The sequence below is a fragment of the Medicago truncatula genome, chromosome 1 (assembly GCF_003473485.1).
Source record: "Medicago truncatula cultivar Jemalong A17 chromosome 1, MtrunA17r5.0-ANR, whole genome shotgun sequence".
Taxonomy (NCBI): domain Eukaryota; kingdom Viridiplantae; phylum Streptophyta; class Magnoliopsida; order Fabales; family Fabaceae; genus Medicago; species Medicago truncatula.
In genome coordinates this window covers 31,126,442-31,143,810 of record NC_053042.1, presented here as the reverse complement: position 1 = coordinate 31,143,810, position 17,369 = coordinate 31,126,442, and the positions used below count along the sequence as shown (strand labels likewise).

General features: G+C 33.2%; 2 protein-coding genes across 2 annotated transcripts; one reads left to right on the top strand and one right to left on the bottom strand.

Annotated features, from left to right (window-relative positions):
* The first annotated feature begins 3,723 nt into the window (after nt 1–3,723).
* LOC25483910 (thaumatin-like protein 1b) lies at nt 3,724–4,815 on the top strand. The gene is made up of 2 exons (XM_013612630.3): nt 3,724–3,835; nt 3,975–4,815. The coding sequence occupies exons 1-2, from the start codon at nt 3,784–3,786 to the stop codon at nt 4,655–4,657; spliced, it is 735 nt and encodes a 244-aa protein (XP_013468084.1). The 5' UTR covers nt 3,724–3,783; the 3' UTR covers nt 4,658–4,815.
* A 682-nt stretch (nt 4,816–5,497) lies between these two features.
* LOC25483909 (uncharacterized) lies at nt 5,498–16,152 on the bottom strand. Its single transcript, XM_013612629.3, has 20 exons — nt 15,515–16,152; nt 14,643–14,720; nt 14,306–14,510; nt 14,019–14,127; nt 12,215–12,307; nt 12,007–12,102; nt 11,792–11,890; nt 11,599–11,680; nt 11,463–11,522; nt 11,319–11,371; nt 11,020–11,186; nt 9,952–10,162; nt 9,802–9,859; nt 9,227–9,283; nt 8,896–9,141; nt 7,118–7,182; nt 6,968–7,024; nt 6,783–6,876; nt 6,140–6,280; nt 5,498–5,855 (listed from the first exon to the last, which is right to left on the bottom strand). Exons 1-20 carry the CDS (start codon nt 15,875–15,877, stop codon nt 5,751–5,753), a joined length of 2,439 nt encoding a protein of 812 aa, XP_013468083.1. The 5' UTR covers nt 15,878–16,152; the 3' UTR covers nt 5,498–5,750.
* Between the last annotated feature and the right edge of the window lie 1,217 nt (nt 16,153–17,369).

Below are 17,369 nucleotides of genomic sequence, written 5' to 3'. Positions count from 1 at the left end.
CTTTCTAACGGTGTTTTCTTTAAAGTTGGAAGGTTGTACAATTGTCACTTCTAAACTTCTTGCTATTTTTCATGTAATTAAATTGACATTGGATAAGGGGGTTTAATTGGATTATTATTGAATCGGGTTCCTAGGAGGCAATTGAGTATCTTCAACGTGGAACTTTAAATACTCGTGAGTATAAAACTCTTATGTCGTGTTCATGAGCATAATTTAGTTGGTAGAAATGTTGTACTATACACGAGTCGAGGTTCGACCCTAAATTCCCCTATTTATTCACGTTAATGGATAATTTTTTAATCCGCAAATTATTTGACAAAATAGAAAACTCTTATGTCAATTATTTTCATAATGATGTCTCTAATGAAAGCAACCAAGATTGCTAATGTCTACCGTAAAGCTAAGTTGTTGTTTTTTTTACATGCAAGATAAGATTTATTAGAAATGCCTAATCTAATATTATTTGTTTTAATAATATTTGTTTCCTCAAAAAAAATTGTTTTGGCCTAATCTAATACTTCTACCTTTTTACTATTGGGTCATGTTAACTTGTGCCCTTAGGGCACATGTTAAGCATTAAATTTCTTGCCACGAATGATAAATATTAAATGATAAAAATTAATATTAAAATTTTTAAACAATAAATTAACATAATTTTCGATACATAATTTCTATTAGTGGAATCTTGAACATGTACCTTAAGGGCATAAGTTAATATTTCCCTTTATTATTTAATAGTGAAAATTAAAAAAATATTGATATCTTTGATGTAGAAAAAGTAACTCCCTCCGTTTCAAAATACATGTCCATTTTGGAGAAATTGCAATAACCAAGAAACCAAATAAATTTTGTTATTTTTGAGGAAATTATATGTGTGTTTTCTATAATACCCTTAACCATTTATTATTTTATTCTATTTTTTTTTTCTCTCTCTCTCTCTGCAATAAATATGCAAGGGTATTATTGACAAGACAATAATTAATGTTGCATTGAAACTTAAATGTGACAAGTATTGTGAAACAAAATTATTCTTAAAAATGGACAAATATTATGAAACGGAGAGAATATTTGTTAATGTTTCAATGTCTTGATTACACAATTCTCAATATGAAATTTCCATTTTAATTTTTTAATGTGTTAGCATTTTCCAACTTATAAATTATTGGAAAATATTAAAGAGTGTCGTTAGGACATTGATTAAGAGGATAAAAATAAAACTATTGTAATGAAAAATGGTGAAAAATGATCAATTTAACTTTTTAAAAGTTAAAAAAGTTGTTGAATTTAATGCAAATTTATTACTTTTGATTTACTTAATGTTCTAAGGACATTTGTTCGCACAATCCTAAATTATTTTCATTTTTTAATCTTGAACAAACGCACTTGTTAAAGATAATAATCGTGCCCATCATTATATATCCATTTTATAAATTATTCATTCTTGTGTGTCTTGTCATACAATTTTGTAATGTTGATCATTATCCATTATTGTTAAAACAAAAGTAATAACTTGTATTTTCAAACCAAACTCTAATGGAATTTTTAGAAAAAAATAATGATAATCGTTATTCTATCGGTTGACATTGTCAACACGATAAATGTATTCTCAACATTTGTCAAAAACAAAAATGTAATGTCAACAAATGCCTAATCTAATTAATACGCAATCAAAGGAATAGTAATTCTATCAGGCATGGCATCAATTTCAATCATGGGCTGTGGTGGCTCTCTTTGCCAAATTTTGTGAAATCCCTCTTTGTTAGGGATCCAGCAGGTTTGCCTTATTTTCTTTATATTTGTAAATAATTAGATTTCGGCCTAATCCCCTGATGCTTTTTTATTACTCTTTCCGTCTCATAATAACTAAGTCATTTGTAAAAAAAAAAATTGTCTAAGAGTATTGATCTGTTTCACTTTTGAATACAACATTAATTATTTTTTCCAATTATAACTCTAATTAATACTCTTTTCACCACTCTCAATTCAATATATTCTCCTTTACATTTATGATAAAGAAGAATGCACCAATACTTGTCAAAGACACTCAAAATCATTTTTCTCTCTCTTTCATTTATACACTTTTCTTAATATGTGTAAAATGGTCAACTATCTTAGTTAAATTGGGAGGGATTAATAAAATTAGGGTCTTGCTAACCATTGCCCTGAGGGCAATGGTTAAGGAAGCCAAAAGTAGGATGTTTGCATTGGTTTCAACAACATTTTAACTTTTAAAAAGTTAAATTTATCAATTTTCACCATTTTCCAATGTTATATTTCTATTTTTATCCCTTTATCCAATGCCCCAAGGACAATGGTTAGCATTCTCCATAAAATTGTGACCTATTGTCAAATTCAGCAAGAAAAGTACTTTTGACAAAAAGAAAATAAAACAACTAATTTATATAGGAATAATTATTACTCCCTCCATTTCAAAATGAGTGTTGTTTAAGGTTTTTACACACATATTAAAAAATGCATTAATTAAAGGCTAAATTGCATTTTTGGTCCCTTGACAATTTAATTAGTATCGTTTTGGTCCTTTAATTAAAATTTGATTTATTTTGGTATCTTAACTTTCTCTCCTTGCACATTTTGGTCCTTTCCGTTAATTTTAATTAAAAAACGTTAGGTCTTCTTCATCTTCATATCATCTCCATCAACCTTCAACAACAAAAATCCGAGAAAAATTCCATAAGAAAATGAAGAAAACCTAACGGTTTTGAATTAAAACTAACGGAAATGACCAAAATGTGTAACGAAGATAAGTTAAGATACCAAAATAAATCAAATTTTAATTAAGGGACCAAAGTGATATTAATTAAATAGTTAAGGGACCAAAAACATAATTTAGCCTTAATTAAAAGAAAGAGATATGTTATTTTACCAAATTATCCTAATCAACTATTGATTTGTTTTTCATTAAAGAAAAAATAATACTTTGGAAGTAGTGTATATAATATTAATTGAATGGTACAATTGAAAATAAAAAGTTATTATTGCATTGGAAACCGAAAGTGACATTCATTTCGAAACAATTTTTCTGGCTAAAATGACACTCATTTTAAAACAGAAGGAGTAATGATAATATGCTAAAAAAAAATATATAGATATCATATAAAAATTAAATATTAGACATTTTAAAGTTAATCTATATTATATATAAAGAAAATTACCTTTTTTCAGCACTTTTGGGCTGGATTTTCTTTTCCAAAAATGCCCTCAATTTTCAATATAAATAACATATGTAATAAATAGATAAGAATAAATTTAAATATTAAAAAAAATATAACAAACACGATATGAATGTGTGTGTGTGTTCAAATTTTAGCGCAGTAAACGTATCCGTCTTTTCGCTAGTTTTATATAATGCAATATGTTGATTATGTTCCTTCCAAAAAAAAATATGTTGACTATGTTGTTGATATTGAATGATCAATACTCATAAAAGTGCAAAACAACTCTATTAAAGCTTCAATTTCAACTTCAAATTTCTTTTTCTTTTATATTATAATTTAATTAATAGTATGTATATAATCAAAACAACTTAGTGATTTTTTTGACAAAAAAAAAAAAAAAAAACCACAGTGATTTGAAAATTAGAAACCAATTTCTTGAACGGATGTAAATAGGGTAGCAATATTATAATTAAGCCAATAATTTGTATATGTAGAAGGCTATATATATATGTCAAGAAGAAGAGAGAAACTTCATCAATCACTTTCAAACAGCAAACTACAATCGAAAGAGAAAAATACTGCGAAGAGAGAAGTCTATATATCCAAAATGAAGTGCAACCGTGTTGCTTTATGCTTTAGCTTTGCATTCCTCTTCTATGGTATATATATCAGTACTCAACTACATTAATTTTCCATATAGTTAATCCATTAATTCATTTAGCTTAGTTTATTTCTCTTCATGTGGTTAATAAATTCATTTGCTCTTCTAATATGAACGTATTTTTCATTTGTATGCAGTGGTTGGAGGAGCTAAGGTGACATTCACAAATAGGTGTGCATACACTGTATGGCCAGGAACGTTAACTGGAGACCAAAAACCTCAGCTATCGACAACGGGTTTTGAGTTAGGACCTGGAGCAACAATTGCGGTGGACCTTCCATCACCATGGTCGGGAAGATTTTGGGGCCGAACTGGATGCTCCGACAACAACGGAAGGTTCAGCTGCGCCACCGCCGATTGTGCCTCCGGTCAAGTCGGTTGCAACGGTGCTGGCGCAATCCCACCAGCAACACTGGTAGAAATAACAATAGCATCCAACGGGGGACAAGATTTCTACGATGTGAGCAATGTTGATGGGTTCAATGTGCCCATGTCCGTAATGCCACAAGGTGGGAGTGGTGACTGCAAAACCGCTAGTTGTCCTAGGAACATTAATGTTGTGTGTCCTTCAGAGCTCCAGGTGATTGGTTCTGATGGGAGTGTGTTTGCTTGTAAGAGCGCTTGTTTGGCTTTAAAGGAAGATAAATATTGTTGTCGTGGAGATTTCAATACTGAAGAAAAATGTCCACCCACAGACTACTCTAAGATTTTCAAGGACGAGTGCCCCGGTGCTTACAGTTATGCTTACGACGATAAGAGCAGCATTTTCACTTGCTTTGCAAGACCCGACTATGCAATCACCTTCTGCCCATCAGCTTGAACTCCTCGACCAAACAAATATACCATTTTAAATTATTTAACTTATGTCTTTGTCTAAAATAAGTGCACATGTGCAATGTGCACATATATACACACAAACGTGGTATAGTATGAACCACAAATATAAATCAAACATCGTGCTTTCATTTATTATTGCATTTATATTCTTTTGTAATTTTTTATATCGATTTGGGTTCTCTTGAATTTTAAATCCTTGATAATTGGTTTCTTCTCTTGAAGTTATGAGCTGCAAAAGATTATATCATTTTATTTATTTTATATGGTCTTTCTAAGGAACATTTTGAAGTATACACTACCGCATAAAAAGTTTTGTCTAACAAATCAATGCACCAAGTTTCAGATCAGTAAAGAACTGTTTTATAACTACGATTTCTCTCCATTTGCTCAATGATTCTCAAAATTATCACGGGATTTTCTTTTTCTTAATGAATAAATAGCATACACCCTCCGGTCACTAATATAAGCAAAAATCAACTATTTAGATACATTCAATTAATGATGTATGCGACATATAATAAAGACTACATACATCATTAATTGAATGTATCTAAAAAGTGGTTTTTTGCTTATATTAGTGGCCGGAGGGTGTAGGTCATATAAAATTGTTGTGATTCGCAGATTGTAACGCGAGAAGATTGCCTTCATTTATGGCCACCATATCACTGGTCAACATGAGATCTCCAATCAAGCATTTGGTAAATAGCTTATTTATGTATTTTATTCGGGAAGCGCTTATTTCACAAATTTTGTACAAACTACTAACGAAAGGTACTCAGGAGCTCTTTCAAACACCTAAGCAAGTCTTTATGTGGTCACAATGTATAACCAGTAAACTCTTCCTACATCTCATTTATATAAAATAAAAATAGCACGGTATTACACCGCAAAGTAGATGTACAAGATCAATATTCAAATAAAAAATAAGAGAACTACAACATAAATGTTATACAAATGTCATGATAGCTTCACAAATGGCTTCAAATAAAAAACTTAGCAGAGCCAGAAAAGAATAAGACACAGCTCAGGGTTTTCCCCCTTTAATTAGTGACCTTTTTATACAGATTTCTCATTTCTCATGACTGACTATGAATGATCCGACATCGAGGCACCGATTTGTGAAGCATAACTGTCCCTTTGAATGCCATCAACTGTTGGCAGTTCTTTCTAAAGTTGGTAAGCTGCAGCACAACGGTATACTCGGTCATTTTAGAGTTGGGATGCATACCAAAGGATTTACTCCATTACTAAAGATTTGGAGTGATTTGGATTATATAGAGGAAATTTGGACCTCAGATAATGTCACACTATGAAGTTTATTTTCTCAAAACACCGAAGAAAATGTAATAAATAGATCAGCTTGATAAATTTCAAGCCATAGAAATGTAAAACTAAATGCTAGAATAAAGTGGCAAAATGTAATTAACCTAGCTCGTAAAATGTAAATATAGTCAAAAATATATACCTGCTCAGGTTTCGTCCTGCTAAACCCAAATTTATATTTCCAAATGGATTCTGCTTCTTCAGCAGCTGGTAACACAAGGTTCTTCACATTCAAGAAGGCCACCAGCCTTTCAATGCACGAGAACAGTGTTTGGAAGTAGCCCTGTTCAGGTCAATTATTACAAAGATGAAGAGTTCACTACCCAAACACGGGAATAAATGATCAAAAACTTAAAGTAATCTAGTTTATCCCAGTATATCAAAACAGAGTAATTTATTAAAATTTCAAAACCAAAAACATCACCAAGAGCAAAAAAAATTATGATGCAGGCAAGGCAGAAACCCAGAAATTAAGTTCAAAAAAATTAGGTGGTAGAGATCATAGAATTAAAAACTATCAACGCTAAACACGTCCTAAGGGAACTTGTCAAAACAACCCACTTTGTGAAGTATTAAACAGTGGTCTAGCTAATTAAACATGTGTAGACAGTGTAGCTTACTAGATATGTTGTACACATCACTTACACACCCCACCTTACCATGACCACTTTATATTCCCATCGAAAAAAATACCAAAATTTTAAGGGAAAGTGGTTGGGGGCAGTGAGACATTGGTACCCAATGAAAAGGCCAATCAAGTTAGCAGTACAGTCCACAGGCCTCACCTTTCCACGGTTCTTGTGTCTTGTAGCAATTAATGGGAGTTCTGCAATATCTGTACCAAAAATCCGTAGCATGCCCGCAGATACCACAGATGAACTTCAAGGCCAGTTAAATAAAATGTGAACATTACCATAAGAGACATATCAAATATGAATAGTAAAAGCTAAATAGAGAAATCACTTCCTACTTGACCATTAATAATGCACAGTACACTCCTCCAAAATCCTGAGTCTGCAAATTCCGTCTGTATTTGAATGATAAACCAGTTGAAACAAGGAAAAAATTAATTGAAGAAAAATATGAAAAGCATACAAATGTTCTAATAAGATTTTCTTACCCATAAACCATGGAAGGAATAAGGTCACGTTCAGTAGCTGCGTCAACTATAGGATCAAAGCATTCCTGAAACAAATACCAAAGTTCAACAATAGTGATCTTGTGGAAAACTCGAAAAGGGTCCCCCAAAGAAAAATAGAAATGCACAATGGCACAGATATACATTGTATTTTCTTAAAACATTATTAAACAAGTTTTTGCGTAATACACAAGAAATGTCCACTCCGCATGATCCCAGCGCATGCTTTGTCCCCTGGATATAGCGAACAAACTGCTGCAAACATTGTTTGTAAGCTAAAAAAGACATTATATGGGATAAAAGAATTATCGTGAAAAGTTATGGTAGGTTTGGGGTTCAAACAAAGTCAAGGAGATCATACTTTATTTATCAAACACTCTGAATCATGGGGAGTAGAAGTGTTATTGGTGTATGTGGATGACATTATAGTGACAGGTGATGATGAAGAGGAGCAACAACTGCTGGGCCAGCACTTAGCCAAGGAATTTAAGATTAAGATACTGCTGGACTAAGATACTGCAATTGATAAGGGAAGGTATCAAAGGTTAGTCGGCAAACTTATATATCTATCACATACTAGACCTGATGTTGGCTTTGTAGTAAGCTAAGTCAGCCAAGTCATGCACCTACCAAAGGAGATGCATTTACTAGTTGCACTCCGAATTGTGCAATATTTGAAAGGAACACCATGTAGAGGAATTTTGTTCAAACAGAATGGAAGTGTGGGTCTTGAAGCATATACTTATGCTGACTATGCAGGGTCAATTGTGGATGAGAGATCAAGTACAAGATATTGCACCTTCCTGGCTGGGAATCTTGTGACTTGGAAGAGTTAAAAGCATGGTATCCATATCTAGTGCTGAAGCAGAGTCCAGGGCAATGGCAAAAGGGATAGGTGAACTACTACGGTTGAAGATCATTTTGGAAGACTTGAGAATAAAATGTGATGAACCAATGAGACTTTATTGTGATAATAAATCTACTATTAGCATAGCCCATAATCAAGTGCAGCGCTATAGAACGAAACATATTGAAGTTGACTCAGCTTCAATATTTTTCGTTTTATTTAGTTGACAGACATTCCATCAAAGAAAAGTTAGAGAGTGGCCTAGTTTACACTCCATATGTCTCTTCCCAAGGCAACCTTGCTGATCTTCTAACTAAGGGGCTGACCAGCAATAGCTTTGAAAGGATTGTTTCCAACCCAAGGCAACCTTGCTGATCTTCTACCTAAGGGGCTGACCAGCAATAGCTTTGAAATGATTGTTTCCAAGCTGGGAATGATAGATATTCATTCACCAGCTTGAGGAGAAGTGTTGTAAATAATGTATTTTTATTATTAGTAGTAGTAATTTATAGAATTTATATTCGTCCCATTAATCCATTGGTTAGAATAGCCTATATAAAGAGTAGTACTTGTACACTATTCATAACATGAAATATGTTATTCAGTTTTCACAATATTAATCATAAAATTAAAACCGTGTGAACATGCATTTATTTTGAGCGAAGCATCTCAACATTCTCCTAAATTGTATTTATTTACTTTCTAGTGACTGTTTGTTAATCAAAAGATACAATCATGCAAAGGCATACAATGAAGAAGAATCAATTCAGAAAAAGAACGCCAACAATAACAAAAAATACTAAGCATCTCTACCATTTTTTGAGGGACAAACAAGGATTATAACTTTCAACCACCCTACACAAAGTTATGATCATGAAAATGAAGAAGAAATATAAGGACAGGCGGAACTTACGTTGAATATTGACAGGGCCTCCAAAAGCAACGGCCTGGTTTCAGGAGAAGCAACTTTGCCATTAACAAGTCTCCATCTTATATCAATCTCATTAAGGGGTTCCAAACATCTATCCTCTTGCTTTTTCTTTATAACATCCAAAAGAGATTCAGGGAGTTTCTCAGCTTCCCTAACTAAGAGGTTCTCCAAAATAGAATGTATTCTTGTGCAATCATTGCAACAAAGCCAGTCCCCTTCCGGCAATTCCTGCAATACAATTATGTCCAATGGACAAAGGTGAGATCAGTGTCCAAATGTATGTGTCCATATATGAAGAAAGACATAGTGATACCTTCAAATATGCCATTTTATGATCCCTCAAACAGCCCACATGATATTCCTTTTCACACTGCAATGAACAAGGAGGGGGAGAGGGTTAAGGAAATAGCATGAAGTTTGTTCAGCATAACTTAGTCAATCCCATAAATCATTGTCGATCTGATTATACCCTTCTTCAAATAAGGAAACTTTGGGTCTGTTTACTTTGTGAACATTTCCTATTTTTATTTCCTAAAATTTATGTTAGTTATAATTGTTAACAAGGAGAAAAAAGACTCTTGAAGTGAACAATTATATTAAAGTTCCAGAAACAATGAAAATGACAATAACTATTTTCATTATTTCCATAAATGCATCATCCCTATCTAGCAATTTATCGTCTCTTCATCACAATGGCTCGCTTCAAAAGTCTCTCCTCTTCATATTTTTTTTAGGTAGAATGTCTCTCATCTTCTTAATAGCATGTTAAAATGAATACATTTTAAGAAATGAAAGCAAAATATTTTCACAATAAACAAGCACTTAATTATAAATGTTCCTGGGGCCTTCTACACATTGTCAAAATAATACAAAAAACAGAATGATTACCTGATCACAAATTATTATTGTACGTGGACCAAATCCTGATCTGCTGAAGTCAGAACCCCTACATGAACGAAATTTTCCGTTTAAAATATATAAAGGGGAAAAATTATGGCTAATGAGGTAAAAGTGTGATCTATGCAATGTAATTATCACCTGCATAAAGCACATCCACCAGTCTCCGCTTCAAAGTCTTTCACTATGCGAATGCATCTCTTGGCAATCTGTTCTATAGGATCAACTCCTTCAATCCTTCCAGCTGCCACAGCATCAGGATTGAGAGCCACAGATCCTTCTCCAAGGAACATGTGTTGACAGATTGGACAGTACCGACCACGTCGTGGAGTACTTGATACAGATGCACATTCTGTACATTTCCAAACATAAGACATTTAAGCTCACTTAGAAGATGACTAAAAAAGGGCAACCCAATGCACTAAAGCTCCCGCATACGCAAGGTCCGGGAAGGGGTCCCACCATTTTTGGTGTATTGTACGCAGCCTTACCCTGTTTCTGACACAAGAGGCTGTTTCCAGGACTTGAACCCATGACCTTTCAGTCACATGACAACAACTTTACCATTTACGCTAAGGTTACCCCTCACTTAAAAGATGACTAATTGTAATTTATCATACAGAGCAAATATTATTCCTAACTGCTGCTTCCAATTAAGTAAATCATGAAATAAAGTTTTAGGTGTCAAAGCCTTAAAAATTTCATTATTTCCATATGAAATTGGAGCTTAATACCTTTAGCCAGCAAAAGGTTTACTAACACTATTATAGAAAGTTTATATTCAAACAGCCAGAAAGCATGTCAGATTACAAATTCCATTAGAAAAATAACCGATCAATCATTTATCAGACAAATGAGATTATGCTAACTTGCATGCATTTAAATAAGAAACCTAGTAGACCACATAACTACTAATAAGGAAACCAGCGATGAAGGTAAAAAGATGTTGAAGAAGGCAAAAAATAGATAAACAGACTTTTCGTCTAGTTCATTCTTCAGTTTCCTTAAACAGTCATGGAGCTTTTTCCTATACGCTACCTAGGGGATACAGAAATGAGAAACTGTTGCATCTCATATCATATATCTTTGAGTTTCAATACAGATGACATAACTTACAATTAACAGAGAACAAATAAATATGGAAAAGGATGATTTCACACACAATAGAAACTAGATACTGTCTGTCAAATCTTGTAAATTAAATCTTACCTTTATGAAATGCCCTTGGGCATCCATCACAGAGAAACAAATTTCCACCATCCCAACAAACAATGCATGCAAGATCATTATATTTGGCAGTGCATTTGCGATCTTTTGAGAGGAATAATGCCAACTCATGGAGAGACACCCCATTTGACGTGTAGATGTATGCATAACTGTTCAAAATCATTTCATGTCATGAAAGCTTATAGATACAAGCAATAAATGATTCAAAAAGATTATCAGTTCCTCCAACACAGCCATGACCCCCCCAACCCCAGGGCATAGGGAACAAAAAGAAAACTCACGGCTTCCTGCGAGAAGCCCACCCTGCATGAACCTCAAACTGTGCGGGGCTGATCTGCACAATTAAAAATTCAAAGCATTATCTCTACTGCTTAAAAATTCCTGAGGTGTGCCTATACACATACAAGAGTAATAAGTATAACTACCTCGGTGTTACAGCATCGACAAAGTATTCCGGATTTCTTTTTGATACCCTCAAGCCGTTTCTGTCAATTAGAACAGAACAGTTAACAGAGTAATACACACACAGTAACTTTTACGTAAAACACACACATAAACAACCTGTCCACGTGCATAATAAGCTACTTCAGCTCCATCAGGCAATCCATCTTCGTCAAAAATTAATTTATGCAATCGCTGATGCCTTAAGAAGAACATGTTGGGTGAACAAATAATTACTATCGCTGAGGAAGAGTGATAAAGAGAATAGAGACATATATACACACACAAATGAATTAGCAGAAAGGGAACTAACTTCTTATTGATCCTCAACTGACTCTTATTTGGTGGAGATGAACACTGCGAATTTGAAGTAATTGGAGCAATCTTCAACTTGACTGACACTTTTGATGACCTAGTGATAACAACTGATTACAATAAAGAGGGGAAAAGAGACATGGCTGTAAACAATTTAACAGGTATGTTGTCCTAACTATATAAGGGTGCTAAAAAATAATGCAAGCCACATACTTTGTTTCCATGCTGCACAAACTTTTCTTCTGCGTAAGAATAGCCACAGAAGCACTCTTCTTGGAAGATTTTGACATGCTGAGCCGTTTTGATGACCTTAATAACATAGTTGAGAACATGTAAGCACTCCTCTTGAAAAATTGGTTATGCAAAAACTTGACAAATTTGAATAATATACAAGATAAATAGAATAGTTAATAAAACCCACTTTGTTCTCTTCTTCTGTTGTTTCTTAGTTTGTGATGACACACACGTTTCAGAAATACTAGATGGACTAGAGAACAGATATGGTCGAGGAGTCCTGAAATATTGTAATACAGTCATGACATAAAAGAAAGTCAGAAGAAGGGAAAAGGCTTAAACACTTTTCATTGCTAATACATGGTTTTTAGAAAATCAATGATGTTTTCAACGACAGGAAAAGAAGTTATTTTACAACAATCGTTCTAGTAAAACAACTTAATTCAATACATTAGCAACCAGTCAAATAGCAAGCCAGCAGTTTTGTGAAACCATGTCAATTCAAGAAGAGAAAATTAAAAACTGTCATTTTACAATTAGAATGGGAATTCATTTTCATCTATTATTTCCCAATAACAGTTACTTTTTGCATTTTCTTTTATAATAATGCCTGTAATGATTATGTCAGATAGTAGCCATATCTGTAAAAAAAATATAAGATAAACATCTGCACAAGTTGGATAAACAACTAGCTTCTATCCTTGAAAAGCAATTTGTTGCAATAATTAACAGATTATTGCAAAAACTCAACTCACATCATGTGGATGAAAGGAGTTCTCAATAACGAGCATAAGTTTCCAGTCATCTGGCTCCACAAACATTATGAACACTATTGGATTAGGATTTTAAAAAAATTTACATGAAAAAGTCTAGTGGATTTTGAAAGACTATGCAAGATTTTAATGACTTTTAAGATTTTAAAAGACTATCAAGATTGGTAATTTGGATTTCAAAGGATTTATATCACAAGATTTTATAAGATTATAAAAGACTATCAAGATTTCAAAGGATTTATATAAGAAGGCAATTGTGATTTTCCTTTATCCTTTTGCGTTGAGAATTCTCTGTTGAGATTTTTTTTATATTTTTCAACACTGTGTGTTACACTGTTATATTCATTTTCGAATAATATAACAAAATTTGACGACGTTAAGTGTTAAATAATAAAAATGGTTTTATACATAGAGGCTTGAAGTAAAACTAATAAATTGGACAAATAGCTGAAATTTTACGAGAATGAAATTGTAGGAACCAACATTATTCCGATGAAGGTAGCTCTAACTGCATAGAGGAGGGGAAGGTTTCTACACCCAGAACAAATAACAAACGAGATTTTTTTTCTGTGCACATGGAAGTTAATGAGAAAATGGACAACACGAAAAAGATAATTGTGAGAGTCTCACAAAGTCTAGTAAGTTTTTGTGAGATTGTTGAATGAGTATTTTGTTCATATTTTTAACTAAGAAGTCTCACAAAATCAACTCTATAAAAGAATCCATTAAAATCTATATATTTTTGAATACCAATGGACATTTTAGAAGTAATGAGAAATCTCAATTCAATACCAACGGATTTCGTTGCGCTGAAAAAAGAATCATGATTGTCTTAATTGAATACCACAAGATTTATTTATATTTTATAAAAGTTTTGATTGAATACCACAAGACTTTTTTATAAACAAAAAGTCTTTTAAAATCCCTTAAAGTCTCAATCCAATACACCCTCCTAAAACACAAACCAACCACCGCCTTTAAATACTTGGCATACGTGAGCCGAAGAACTAGGGGAGCCACAATTAGGGCAAAAACATCAGACCACAGAGAGTGAATATGACATTGCACCTCACTATTATCCAAAACCTAATAACATTGAGTACATAGGTTTGTTCTCTTCTACTGTCACCTTTCATACGCTAATTCTTTAGAACTCCAAACGCACACTCAAACTCTCAACAGTTACCTACTAAACCCAACGGCAGAATAAATAAATACCTGACTCTTTTGCCAACTCCACGAATAGGACTGTCTTCAGATTTGCTTGCTTCCACGCAAGAATGGCATATAAGCCCCACTCTTTTCACAGTTGAAACAGGGAAAGCCCCTATGGGAATAATAATGATAAAAACAACAATAATAGTAAGCGTCCAAGACAGTCAACAAAGAAATAAATGTTCTGTGAAATTTAGTTCTTAGTTTTACAACAAAAAAACTATGATCATGTGACAAACATGACAACGAAAAACACAAACGACTCCAAATAAGAAAAGTAAGGCTCTTACCTCTGCAGCTCCTGCAAGTAAAATACTTCTCTTCAGGCGGTAAACAAAGAAAATTTTGAATGGTGGCTTCCATAGAATGTGAGGGAGCCGCCCTGCATACTCCCAATAGCTCAAGAAGACTCTTCCCATTTTCAAAGCAAATATACTGTGTTGCTCTCTTATATATATTACAGGCATGAATCTCAAACGTGGAGGGGGGGATAATCTACACAAGCAGAAGGAACAAAATAAAGAGTTGTCTTGAATATAAGAATACGAAACCACTAGGGTAGATAGCGGGTACTAATGGTTAAACAACCATAATAACCCAAAGACAAAAATGACAATGACAACTCACTCTGCGTCCATTGCACAGACAGCATGAGCACAATATCCCCCCACCAGCAATCACGCCCTCCAGTCTCGAATTTATAGCCTACAATCACATCACATCAATATTAAACTTAGCGCGCAGCTATGAAGCACTTACCAAGACATTAACATCCATACCATACTATCTTGTCGACATTGGTAACAAATTAAAAATTAGAAAAATTCATATTTAACGACATGTGTCAGTGTCGGGCACCAATAGTATCAGACACCAAACATGCCTTCACTCTAAAGTGCTAGTGCTACACAGGTGAGCATTATAATTATCTAATCAAATAGGAGTATAATTAATACTATCAAATATTCTATTAGATCAGGTAATAATAATATGAAGGTTTTGCTATCAAGTGTCCTAATAGCACATGTTAAGGAAATTAATATAGAAATATTGTCTTGAACAAACTTTAAACTTTTAAGAAATTACTTGTACAATTTTCAAAACAATATCTCTATTTTTTTATTTCTAACATGTGCCCTTAAGCATTTGTCAACCTTTACCATAATATAAAGATCTATTAGCAATGAATAGAAATTAGTTTTATCATATTTACAATATTATTCACTTCAATTATACGAAGCACAAACACAAACACCGACAACACGAACAATGACATGTTGACATCATAAAATGATATAATTCAATGTAATCACGTATGTTGTTGTTGGACACTGTCATGTGTCAGACAGTGAGACGCATCTTCAATTAGAAGTGTCGGTGCTATAGAGCTTCAATTAAAGCATATCATATTCAAATGACTAACTAAATTTCTCAGTAAATAAGTACAAAATCAACATTTCAATCAAAACTTAAAAAAAAATGAAATGAAGAAATTTCACCTCTTTTTTGCAACCGACATAAACAACCGGAACACCATCAAGAAAACCAGTATCAAAAAGCTCCTTCATAGTCAACCACTTCTCACCAACCGTTTCGTTCTTCTCAATCTTAACACTCTCAGCAGCGAGTTTAGCAGCAGCTGAAACATCTTCACCTGAATCAACTTTCACCTTAAACGACGGCCGCCGTTGCCGTTTCGAAGTCCATTTAACGACGTCGTTCTTCACCGCATCCGCATTTTCATAGATTTTCAGCCTCTTCGGTTCTTCGTTATCGAAATCGCGGTGATGATTACGCTTTCTGCGTGTGTAAACGAAGTAACCGTTTATCTGAATCTTACTCTTGCATGTGTCGGTTTCCATGGGGGAGGTGAATCTGAAGAAGAGGGGGTGAATTATTGAGGAATTGGTAGAAGAGGCATTGAAAATGGAGAGAGAGTAGGGTTTTGGAGGAGAGAGAGAGTTTCAGAGAGAGAAGGAGATATTTGGGATTGGGATTGAGGAAGAAGAGGGGTCCACGAGTTTGACTCAGTGAGTCGTCGTCACTCGTAACTGACTAGCTTAGCTTTCTGCCCATGACGTTGGGGTCTGAATTTGGATACATACTCTGCACGTGAATTAATAACACTTCTTTGATACTCATCTCCATACAGAAATTTGTACAAAAGTTTTTACATACATCACATTTTTCGGTGTAAGCATTTGACCGTTTTGATACAAGTAAGTTTTTAATTAAGAAGAAGTTAATCAAATCTATCTAAATTAACATCATCGAACTTGAGACGTTGAGGAACTATTCTAGATTAATATGAGTGTTGATATAAGTTAAATCAAACTGTATTTTTTTTAGGAGTTATTTGAATGATGCTTTAACAGATTTAAGTCATTTGATTTTCAATCGACGATTAAGATTGTTTTACTATAGAAAATCAATTTTGAAATTTGAACTTTGCAATTTTAAATCAACGATTGAGATTGATTGTAGTGTGAAACTGCGTGATTTTTCTACACATTCGTGAATCCATATTTGTCCACTTTGTACTTGTTTGTTTTCACGTCAAAAACCAATTAAACGTCTGTCTACTTCATTGCTACTTTTTTCAGAGTCTAAATTTTCACGTAAAAATTGTTTAGGAACGCGATAAATGTGAATGAAACAATGTTTCAAACAGGTGCTTAATATGATAGAATTAGTAGCGGATCCAAGTTAAATAGGTTTTGTCCAGGATGTGATTTTTCTACATATCAATGTTGTTCCAATTATTTATTATTTATTCTTTTTATAATTTAAATAATTCATTAAAAATAGTTAAATTTCATTAAAATAAGAGCTATCTCACTATAATATGAATAATATTGGACAATATAAAAAGAGTGTTATGAATATTACAAGTGGATGTCTATATAACAATTGGGTTATTGGATCATATTGTTAGCTTATTGGGCCATATTGTGCTTGCTCCCCAAGTCATTGTATTTCTCTATAAATAGAGCTCATATGTAACCTAATTATACATCACAAGAGAATAATATAATCCTCTTTCTTCTCTCTCTATTCTCTCTTCTTCTCTTTAATCTTGTTCTTGTTCTTCTAATCTTGTTCTTGTTCTTCTTATTCTAATAGTTTCATAACACGTTATCAGCACGAGACTCTAACCAACTGAGGTATGTAATTCTTTTTAATCTATTTATATGAAAATAAGTTTTAATTTTCATATCGATGATTATAGACTATACTATTATAATTCAATCAATTGGAATCAGTTTCTTAGAGATACATTGAACCACTATTATGTGAATTGTATTATATTATTGTGTTTATTTATTCCATATGCATTCCTGAAGTATTGCATAA

Coding starts and splice junctions, on each gene's coding strand:
- LOC25483909 (XM_013612629.3), bottom strand. CDS start 15,877: ATGGAAACCGACACATGCAAGAGTAAGATTCAGATAAACGGTTACTTC. Junction 10,163..11,019: donor CCCAAGGGCATTTCATAAAG/GTAAGATTTAAT, acceptor GGAAATGTACAG/AATGTGCATCTGTATCAAGT. Junction 7,025..7,117: donor ATTCCTTCCATGGTTTATGG/GTAAGAAAATCT, acceptor ATTCAAATACAG/ACGGAATTTGCAGACTCAGG.
- LOC25483910 (XM_013612630.3), top strand. CDS start 3,784: ATGAAGTGCAACCGTGTTGCTTTATGCTTTAGCTTTGCATTCCTCTTC. Junction 3,836..3,974: donor CTTTGCATTCCTCTTCTATG/GTATATATATCA, acceptor ATTTGTATGCAG/TGGTTGGAGGAGCTAAGGTG.